This window comes from Agelaius phoeniceus, chromosome 5 (genome assembly GCF_051311805.1).
Source record: "Agelaius phoeniceus isolate bAgePho1 chromosome 5, bAgePho1.hap1, whole genome shotgun sequence".
NCBI classification, from domain to species: domain Eukaryota; kingdom Metazoa; phylum Chordata; class Aves; order Passeriformes; family Icteridae; genus Agelaius; species Agelaius phoeniceus.
The window spans coordinates 10,244,201-10,255,414 of NC_135269.1; the positions used below are offsets into that span (position 1 = coordinate 10,244,201).

The following is an 11,214-nucleotide window of genomic DNA, read 5'->3' on the forward strand; positions in this document are numbered from 1 at the left end:
ACTTGGCCAACAGGTGCACCCTCATGTGGACTCTATCAGTCAGCCAGGAATTCACTCAGAAAATGTCCTTTTATAAACAACTTTGGTGAAAAAAGCAGACAGCAGCTTCATGCAGTTGGCAAATCTCTTCCCTTTCTAGCTTAGGGATGCAGCAACCATGGTACAACATCACCTAAATTCTGATGGTAGATATGCATAAAACTTACAGTGAGTGTTGTCACAATGGGATCTTCAATGTCCACTAACAGACAAAAGCCTTGATCCTATTCTTGAATATATCAGTTTGAAACTACAGTAATTCCTTTGACTAGCATCATGGAGAATAGAATGAGTTCTATAGCTGCTAGATTTCTTCAAGAGGCAATGACTGTATATCACTAACTTCAAAAGGAAAAAAAACCTAGGCCAATATAATTTTTTAACCTTTCCTCTTCATGTGTTTGTATGAAATCTTAAAGGAAAAGCTATGTAGAGGGAAGAGTTTCTGTGCTGGAAAGTATTGCAGGATAACAAAGGCATGTTCATGTGACAGGCAAGTCTAGCTGTTAGCATGCTGCAATGCATAACCATTGTTGTACATGTAATTATTGTAACTGGTCCAGTCATCTGCACACTGATATTCTTGATTAGGCTGAATGTAGGGATGATAAATTGTTTCTTTTCCCAAGAAATAAGCTGGAGCAAGTCTCTTTAAAACAACAGCACTGAACTGGTACGTCAGCTTCCTACGGATCTTAATGATTTCACCTGTTCTTCCATAATTCCTCAGTGCTCTGGCCATCTTCTGGTAAGTCATGATCTTGCGGTTTCCCTTTCTTTCTCCCCACAGTTCTGCAAGTTTCTCCTTGTTTTTGGAGACAAACTGGAAGACACCATTTGGCTTATCCACCCATTGGATGCAGTTTGCCATTGCTGGATCATAGAGAGACTCATGGAGGTATTCAAATAGTCGAAGCTTTTTTCTACCTGTCAGAAATAAATCACAAAAGGTCAGAACAGAACTCGTGTGTCACTGTCATGTTTTCTGGAAAATCCCTTTGCCAGGATTTCTTCTCCTGGGAAGATGAGAAGCCTCAGCTTCTTCTGTGTTTGCTGCTCTGGAATGTAGTCTGGAGATTGTTTATCCAAACTTGTGAATTTTTTTTCACTTAATGACCAATCATCAGCAGCTGTGTTGGACTCTGAGGAGTCAGTCACGAGTTTTTCATTATCATTCTTGTTAAGCCTTCTGTCTGTATCCTTCTCTTTCTTTAGTATAGTTTTAGTATAGCATTCTTTAATATAATATGAAATAATAAAATAATAAATCAGCCTTCTGAGAACATGGAGTCTGATTCCTCATCTCTCACCTCATCCTGGGGACCCTCACAAGCTCAACACTTGTGCTTGTTTTAAAAGATGAGCAGTTGACTTTTTCCTGGAAAGGGTCTTACAGGCAAAAGCAGAGCTAAACCTAATAGGTTGTCCTAAATTAAAAGATCAGTATAAACTGTTCAGTGGAAAACCAGCAACAGCAAATGGGATCACAGAGATGTGAGCAACACAGAATGGTGGGAAGGGACCCAGAAGGATCATCAAGTCCAACTCTTAAGTGAATGGCTCATACAGGGATCAAATCCACAACCTTGACATTATCAGCACCACACTCTGGTTCTGAACAGATCTGTGGTGACAGAAGGGGATTTGGTCATTAGAGCTTCAAGAGCAGGTTATGTGGGGATCCTGACAAATATCTGGTGACTTCACTGTGTGGTAGGTGTCAGAAGCATCAGCCTGCAGGCACATTCTGTGCAGATGCACACTCAAAGAACTCACAGTAGGAAATTACATCCTCAGAGAGGGCAGGAAAGAGGTTCTAGAGAGCCAATCTGAACGTTTGAATAAATGGTTTCCCTGTTTATTCAAAACTCAGAGATTTTGAGATGGCTTGGTTTTGTTGGGCTTGTTTCAGGAATGTTTCGGTGATGCAAGGTAGTCTGTGATATAAGAAAGGGTGGGTGAGCAGGAAAAGCAGGTTAGTTTTAAACCAGAAACCTCATGTAATCAAGGAGGAGATAGATCTTCTGGTACCCTGTGATATTGTAAATATCTGCAGAAGTGTCAGTTTGCATTCCCATGCATTTAAAGCAAGCTTGGTACTGAAATATTTGCCATTTAATTAAGTGCTTCTCTCCACAGGCTCAGATCTCAAACTTCAGTTTCCTAGTGAAGCTTATTTAGTTTCACATAGATCTTGTGGATTCTACTCTATGAAGTATTTCTAGTTCCCTTCCCAAAGCCAAGGGTGATCAAGAAGCTGCTGTAAGGAGGAAGAATTTAAGATTATCAGACAAAGAGGAACATTTTGCAGAAGGGAGAATCTATGCAGAAGAACATCTTCCACTTTAACCAAAGTGGAAATAAGCAGCTGCACCTAAAGTTCATAAAGTCTTGTCTTGTGTGGCTATTTTAAACTAGGAACAGGGGAAAAGTGACAGTTGCTAAGGAACACTGAGGTCAAGCCAAGACATCTGTCAGGGATGACAGTAACTCTGTATCTGGTGATAAGGAAAGAGGAGAGAAGTAACAGTCAGATTGGGAAGAAGAAGAGCCTGAAATCAGAGGTACTTTCCAAAAAATTAATAAAGTTTCATTATCTAAGTAGAAATTGGCTTGAGGCCAGAAGGACATATTCTACTAGAATATGTCTGTACACACAGAGATTACTAAGAAGCTTAAAAGGAAACCCATGAAGGACACTGCCTTGTCACAGTGGGCACTTCTTAGGAGGTGACCCTCTTAGGTCCCCTCCAACCTGAATTATCCTACAAACTGATGGTAGAACAAACAAGACCAGGGGAAAATCCATGGACTGTGGACTAAATTTCTGCTGGAACAGAATAGTGTAGCCATGTCTGCAGCAGCACTTGATTTAGTGCTGTGTGGCCTCTCAGTTCAGTGGTCATTTCTGCCCAAGTTTTTATTCCTAGACACATCACCTTTAGCTGATGTCTCTGTTGGAGAGGGCTAATTTGCTCTTATGTGTTTGTGCAGCTGTGTTTCCAGAGCCCAGCTGTTATCCCCAAAGTGCTACACACCAGTTTGACATGGGCTCAGTTAACAGACCTCTGTACTGTCTCTCATTGCATAAGGCACTGATGTTCATTTTCAGGCCCTAAACATCAGTCTAAGCCAGCAGGTGAGTGCCTGCAGGCTTCTTATGTGGTATTGGAGATAAGCAGGTTCCTCCAGAAGGTGTTTCAGAGCATCTGCATTACATTTCAGTGCTGAATGGTCCTGAAGCCATCTAATAGTCTCAGGGAAAATGTATCCAATTCAATTCTGAAGGGCCTCTCTTGACTCCCTCCACTCCACTGAGCCTCTCTCTCCACTCCACCACTGAGCATGAGCTCAGATCATGGAATGGTTTTGTTCTGAACTGAACTGGACTCTTTCCAGAGGAAACCTGTCTCAAAAGATGCTTTCCAAAAGCATATCTACATCAGTGTACCCTTCAGAACTTGTGATCAGCCTAAAGAATGCCCTAAATAAAATTCTGTGAAACACTTTAAACACAGGATTTGGGCCCTCAGTGCTGATGGTTTTATCTACAGATCTATTCCTAAAAAGCCACACTACTTGCTAGTGTACAGAAGATCTCTTATGTCTCAACAAGAAACTAGGAGGACTAAATTCATTCAGTACAGTGAAAATAGTCCCCCAAATCACAGTTTCTGGCAGGAACATCACCATGGACACAAAGAAATCTGTAAGAGGACATAAAATGATCCCATAAGAATCGTTAATCACTCTGCAAATATGTGCAGGTTGTCTTCTGAAAAAGAAGATTCATGACAGTGTATGAGAAATAGCAACAGGAAATGAAGTTTAACAGAGCAGTAATAACTGAAGGTCAAATCACATACTGACATGTAAAATTCCCCAATGCAGCCCTGGATAAGACTTGGAAAAGGAACATTTCTGTATTTGAAAGGTTTTCATTTGCAATGGTGAATTTCAGATATCCGAAGTAGAAAACTGAGAAACAGAGGATACTCTTCCCACCATTCCAAAGAGTCTACAGTAGCAATAGCAGTAGTAGTAGTAGTAGTAGTAGTAGCAGTAGTAGTAGTAGTAGTAGTTATTAAACAACAGAGACCACAGTGTTCAGCATCAATGGGCAGAGATACCACCAGAAACTGACACCATGTGGTTAAAGCTGAGAAAAGGGGATTTCAAAAAACCAGCTAAATCAGGAAGCTACTTCAAAAGGCCTCATGGTCAAAAGTAGGTACAACAGCTCAGAGTTGAAGCTGTGAAAATCTCATCCAGCAGCCACAGAAAGGATGCTGAGGCCCTCCCGCCAAAAACCCAAATAATGAATGCAATAAAAAAAATGAAGTACTGCAATGACAATGTCACACAACCAATTCTTTGCAAAATAGATATCAATTTAAGTAAACTCAACCAGAAGGAGAAGGAAAATAGCCATAAAAATGTTATTTTGTCACTGGAAGTGACAAAAGCTGAAAGGTGGTTTGCAAAGTTAACTAAGGCAGGCATAAAATCTAGCATGCAAAAATATTCATGTATGTGAAAAACCTTTAAGAAAATTACTGCTTGTTGGGCCACATGAAATAAAATATATGGTATAAATGGATAAAGATGTTACTGATAGCTAGATTTACTTCTCTGCATCAGACTTGCATATCAGACTAAATGATTTGAAGTGAAACATATCTCTGGTTTCATTTTCCATGTGCTAAGCAATGATGGAATAGTTTAATAATAGATTTATAATTTTTATAATCTTACAAGATTTAGCAGATGGAAATTGAACACTAGTATCCTAGTCACTAGTAAATGTTCTTTTTTTTTTCCTGTTGAAACTTTAAAAAAATAGGTAAAGGAGAAAGCATGATTTGCTAAGAGGTTTTTCAAAGTAACATAAATTACACATCAAGATATGATCTTTTTACAGACCTTTCCCTGCTTTTGGCTGGCCAGCAGCAGCATGCATCACTTGACTTTCTGGAGTATTCTGCAGTGTATGGTAGACAGTCTCATCTGCATAAAAATCCGCTGCACTGTTCTTCAAGAATTAAGACAACAAAAAGTTACTAATAGAGTAAATTCTCTGAATAAAAAGAAACTTTTGGCAATTAATTGCCCGAAGCCTTCAAAATGCACCTTTTCATCACCTCACTCATGGAAGACTTTTCTCAGCCGTGAAGGCACTCAGTGTAGTGTACCAGTAACAAGCAGCACTAATTCTTGTCCAGGGACAAGAGCTGCCCACCAGAGGAGAAGCTGAGAGGGAAAACAGCACAACTGCATCACCCTGGACCTTCAACCCTGCTGCTGGAACCAGAGCAGGAGCAACTTTCAGAGCTAGGAAAAGACAAGGGCCACCTGGACAGTAGCCCCTACAGACTCTGTGGTTCCCATGCTGTGTTGTTGTTAATCTGCTGGGTTAAAATGAGCTTTTGTGGCATCTGCTTCCCTGAAATTATCTCCCCTGCGAAATTCATTTTCCATCACTCCTGGAGACCACACTCTCAGTGCTTTTAAAAATGTACATGGACTCTAATGGCTTAAGCTGTGCTCAGATAATGCTGGTCTTTCCAGAACTTTTAGAACAAAGAGAAATCAAAGTCATGGCTCTTTTTCACAGTGACAGAAGCCACATCAGCGTTGGAAGCTGCTGTTCTCTGCCTGCTCCCAGGTAATACAAAGAAGCCTTTTGTCCTCTAACTAATTCTCTAGTAGGTTTGCTTGTTAGTTGTCATGTTATGTGATGAACCACAGAAGAGCATCAGCAGCAAAGTGCTGACTCCTGAAAAGACATTATTAATCACATTTTGCAAGTATTTCCCAAGGCAGTTTCATCTGAATCATGCCTGGCCAGACCAAATGTCTGTTAGTGTTAGCATAATGATTTGTATCAGAAATCCCAAATGAGCAATTAGCCTTCCAGTTATGTCTGACTATTATTGGAAGTGAGTTCACTCACAATCACGTTTCTCCAGCTGTACCCTTGCTCCTCCACAGATGGTGCTGCACAGTAACTGGGGCTTGCTTGGAGGTGGTGGTGATGGTTGATCACAGTCAGGCAGTTTTTATAACCTGGGAATTAGGGAGGAGGGAGCAAAAACCAAGTGAGTAAAAAAGAGAGAAGAAGGAAAAAAGAAAACCACAACAGCAAATAGTTTGACGTGGTGTGCTGGGCCTGTCAAAAAACATTTATCCTGTGGCTGCCTTCTAGATAATAAAGTGTCCAGAGCCACATCAGTAGGTTATCCAGCAAAATCTGTACTGCTGCTGCTGATCCCACCCTTGGGCTGTTTCTTCTAGCCCTCAAAAACATGGAAAAATGGAAAGCAATTTTTTAAAGATAAAATGTTAAATATTTCATAGCATCATGAAATTCTTTAGTTACTGGGTAACTGAGGGCCATACAGACCACCAGACATAGGTGGTGGTTATCCAGTATGAATTGGATAAATATAGGCTATAATAATACACCTGGAAAGGAAAAGGGACTGTCAGGCAGTTCTGCAGGCCATTATTACAATGCAAGTCAGAGTCTCCAGGGGTGAATGAAGTAAAGGAGCATCAGAACATCTGCAGTGCCTGAGAGAATGTCATAGAAGGAACCCAAGAACTTGTGATGCTTAAAGAAGCAGAGGAGAACACCAGACCAAAGACATTTGAAAAAATTACCTACTTCAAGTAGTCAGAAGAAGATATTGGAGGGTTGGGGTACACCTAGTGCAAGTGGAAATGTGTGTGCAGCTGGGGACAGACTAAACACTGCATTGCAATGGTTTAATAACTCCATCAGCCCTAACAACATATATAAGGAGGAGGATTGCAAGTAATTAGATACAGTGAATCTTCCAGCATGTGTAAATTACTAATGCAGTGGAGCCAAAAAATTGTTAACAGCTGAAGATAGAGCCCTACTGGTCTTATTTACATTTCATTTTATAATAGATAATATGTAACCCAACTTCCTTATATGAAAGGCATTTCACACAAAAGACAGCAGGTAGTTTTTTCTGGGCATAGAGGGTTTGTGATGTAGCCTCCTATTTTCTTTTCCTTACATTTCTGCTTACAGTGTAAAAACAAAAGCACAAATTTTAAATTTTATAGTAATTTAGTTACCAAAACCTTGCCAGAACTGGAAGAATTTACAGCTTCCTTGCATTGTAGGTTTTGTAAAGTATATAACTCTTGAAGTCAAGAAAAACAGTTTTCTATTAATCATTCAGACTCAAATGATCATTCCTGCATTAGAATATATAAGGTTATTATTAGTGCACAAAAAATTAAATGAGGAAATTAATTTCACTTGCTGGTCTTTTTTTTTTTTTTGCATTGGGATTCATGGCATAGCAGAAGGGCATTTTCAAGTTAAAGCATTAAAACTGGGAAAAGGCTGCTGCACAACAGTCTTATATCCTCTGATTATAGGAAAAGTGAGCCCAATGCACCTGGGCTGCTGCTGGGAGGAGGGTAAATGGGGCCAGTCCAACAGTTTCCCTGTGCTGTGACCTGGAAGATATTCCCCACACTGGGCAGTACTCATGGAGGGGTAAAAACCCTCCAAAAATTTTCCTCCTTTTCATCCTCCCAAAACATCCCATTAATCCACTTTTGGTAAATTACTCCCCCGCCTGTATGTTTCAAGAGGTGCTTTCCTGCAAAAAAGGAGCTGGGAAATGAATTAGAAGAAGGGTGTTTGTTACCTGGTGTACACTGCATTTCTCTGTCAGAGTGCTGCTGCAGCACTTCTAGAGCATCTTCAAAAGCCTGGCCCAGCACGTCGTGGTCAGGAAAGCTCTGCAAGAACATTTTGCTGTCAGGACCCAGAAAAAAAAGCAGGCTGGTTCTTGTCAATCATCCCATCCTATTTATTATCCTAAATAAACACAGTGATGCTATAGAATACACATCCTCCTGGAACTGATCTCTGGCAGGCACCAAGGCATCACCACAATCTTTTACTATTATGAGAAAGTTCTCACTCCTTTGAGGTCAGTGAGACAATTCACACAGGCAACATTATTCAACTCTGTCAAATGTTTCAAGGTTCATTTCCTTAATTTGCAAAAGATGTTTACATAAAGGGTGTTACTGCTGGTGGAGAGTTTTATAGTCTGTAATACAGAGATGTTTGTATCACTTACATAACATCGTTCATGAAGGCAGAGTTATCTTTCAATAACATTGACATGACAAAAATAATTACACATAATTTCTGAAGCAGTTATGCAGAGAAAATGCTACACTGTGCCACTACAGGAAACCAAGTGTGGATTTTCAGAAAACTGTTAATTACCATTTTAGAACACCTTGTTATAAAAAGCTAAAGACACCCTCAAATTTGAGTTTGACAGTCTTCTGCAGCATCTTTGAAACACTCAATAATGAAAGAGAATATAGGTGTTGTAGACTTACCATTATTTAGATATCAAGACTTGAATCCTGTTTAAAAGAACCAATATTTTTAATATTGTACACTTCAAAAAAATAATAATTCTCTGAGCATAAATTAAAATAACTAAACGAAACAACTCAGTATTGTTTCCAGGTACAGGGTAAAATATTTTTAATAACACAGATAAAATGGATTTATTATTAGAAGCTGATATTTAATTTAAATTAAATACTTGTGACACTGTATTTTTTTAAAATCTATTTTTTAAAAAATAAGTTTACAGTTTCATTAATGCTACAACTTTAAATTATTATCCACACCATCACAAATACATTTTAAAGGCATTATAAAGTGAAAATGTGTTATTGTAGACATCGAGTCTTAGTCAACATAACTTCTAATTTGCCCAAGAAAATCCTGACCTACATTAAATGCATGTGTTTAAGTCCCTTTAGTTCACAGCCAGTTGAAACAAGTTTAGAGTTTTTTTCTAATATAGATTAGCATATGACTGTATATGAACATACATAAACACTCAGACTAATTGTGAGCTCCAGAGGCAAATTTGATTGTTAAATAAACAGTGTCAATAGACACATTTTCAGGCAGTTTAACACAAACAATATTGCTAAGAAACATATCTTTAGTGCCTTCTTTTTAATTTAGATTTCTTAAAGAAAACCATAATCAGATTTTTTTGCCTTGCTGATTTTTACCCCATTATCATTTACATTACTATTTCAAAGCTGTAAACGTAATAATCAATATATCGGTATTTTACTCATTAAATACTTGATTATTGTGCGTGATGTTTCAAAATACAAAGGAGAGACAGGATACACAAATATTACTGAGGAAGCATTTTATCCAACATTAACCATGAATGTTCCAATCTGGGAATTTTGCCTCAGGTGAGTATGTTATAGGCTACAGTCAAAATTTGCATAAGTGTTTTTAAATCTTGACAACTATATGGTGGAATCCTAGAACTCACTGAAATCAGTGGGATATTTCTCTCTGAGGATAGTGCAATAAGTATTTGAATCATCTCATCCAAATCTATTCTAAAACCAGAATGGACAATGTCAATCTGCAATGGTGGCCACAGATTCCTGGGGCACAGGGCTACAGAAATTAAAGACAGGAATCTACTTTGTGAAGATCCTCACGTATTTTCCCCATAATTTTAAGTAATTCACTTTCCTTAAAGTGATTTTTTCTAACTCAGACTCCAAACTGATACCTTACAGAACATTTACAGCCACCTCAATGCTTTGCAAAGTCTTAAATGCACAAGTATAGGCAAGGTACTGTTGAATGGTCATACCACTTACACCAATTAATTCATACCAAAAAAGAAAAAGGCACACCTTTAGTAAGCTTAAAAAAAACCAAAAAAACAACCTGGGCACTTACCTAGAAATTCAGTTCCACACACAAAACAAGAATCTGTCTGGTTTTGGAAATGAAAGAAAGACTGAGTTCCCACAGCAAAGGGCTGGCAAAGGGGCTGCATTAAATAGCTGATTTTAGGGAAGTGTTTTGCCTAGGGATTTTTTTGAGAGTATAGGTACAGTAAACTGCCAGCATGTCCCTTCATTCTGCACAAAAGAGGGTGATTTATACTGAAATAAATAAAATTAAGTGTTTTAACTATTGTCCAAAACATGTGGGGTTTAAGCACTGGGAGAGATTCCTTTTGTCTATGGCACCTTCTAACAAATCTGTCACTGGTATCGCAGCAGGATGAATCTAGGGCAGAATTCCACATCCCTCATCTGTCCCACACAGGCTGCAGTGGACTTTGAGCTTTTATCTGAACCTTCTTGGTAGCTCAGTGTAAGGAGTGGACCAAACTAGACCTCAGAATAAAAGTTTGAAGGAATTTCAGAGTTCTGCTTCAAGGCTCATGTTTGTAGCCCATGCCCAGCATGCAGTAGAGATTGAGACAAGCTGTAGTTGATGATCTGCCAAACACTTTCTGAGCAGCTCCAAGACATGCTGTTGCATCCTACAGGAACAGAACTCTGTGTTTTTCAGCTCAGAGCTTCTTATTGCTGACAAAATCTAGTCTGTGTCATAGCTCTTTCCAGCCAAGTCTTTTAGAGGCACATTTTGCAGAATTTTCTTGGCATTTGCCACAAAACTGCTGTAAAATAGTAATCACCTCTTACATTATTTATGTAAATTCTCTCAACCAAGAAACTGGAAAATAACTAGACTTGTTAACAAAGCTCAGTGAAAGAAGTTTGAAGCCACCAACCATTTCTGCTGGTTTCACATGCAAGCTGCCTTTTCAAAATTTGTACCAAAAAGTTTCAGGATATATTTTTTTAGTGAAATACATTAATATATGTACGTCTTTTTTTGAACTTCTGGTTCTATTTTGCACCACTTCTCTGGTCTGACTTGGGCCTATAAAAGAAAATTAACTGGCAACCAGAGGGGACAAGGAGGGAAAGTGACAAGGAGAGAAAAAAGGGAATGAGGGAAGAGCAAAGTCAGAGGACTCGGAGGTGCACCATAACTGAGCAGCCACAACACCAAAGAGATTGTGGTCCACAGAATGACCACAGTGGAGTAGAGGAAAGAAGCAGTAAGAAGGAAGTAGTAGTGGAAGAAAAGGGTGAGAAACAAGGAGCAGCAGAGGGAAACCACAATGTCTTGACCCCAAACCCCTGTGCCACTCATTGCCTCACCAAAGGAACTGAGCATAACCTGTGGAAATAACAAGAGGGGAGGAGATGTGTCTGGAGTGCAGCTGAGCCTGGGAAAGGGGAAGGAAAAAC

At 39.1% G+C, this 11,214-nt stretch overlaps 1 protein-coding gene across 1 annotated transcript; it reads right to left on the reverse strand.

Moving 5' to 3' along the window:
• Positions 1-538: 538 nt before the first annotated feature.
• On the reverse strand, positions 539-7,839 carry SPIC (Spi-C transcription factor). Its single transcript, XM_054632344.2, has 4 exons — positions 7,734-7,839; positions 5,993-6,105; positions 4,963-5,071; positions 539-966 (listed from the first exon to the last, which is right to left on the reverse strand). Exons 1-4 carry the CDS (start codon positions 7,837-7,839, stop codon positions 539-541), a joined length of 756 nt encoding a protein of 251 aa, XP_054488319.2.
• Positions 7,840-11,214: the final 3,375 nt, after the last annotated feature.

Excerpts from the sequence above, each read along its gene's own strand:
- SPIC (XM_054632344.2), bottom strand. The coding sequence starts at position 7,839 with ATGTTCTTGCAGAGCTTTCCTGACCACGACGTGCTGGGCCAGGCTTTT. Across the intron at positions 6,106-7,733 it reads AGAAATGCAGTGTACACCAG|GTTATAAAAACTGCCTGACT; the intron begins GTAACAAACACC and ends CCTAATTCCCAG. Across the intron at positions 967-4,962 it reads CCAGCCAAAAGCAGGGAAAG|GTAGAAAAAAGCTTCGACTA; the intron begins GTCTGTAAAAAG and ends TATTTCTGACAG.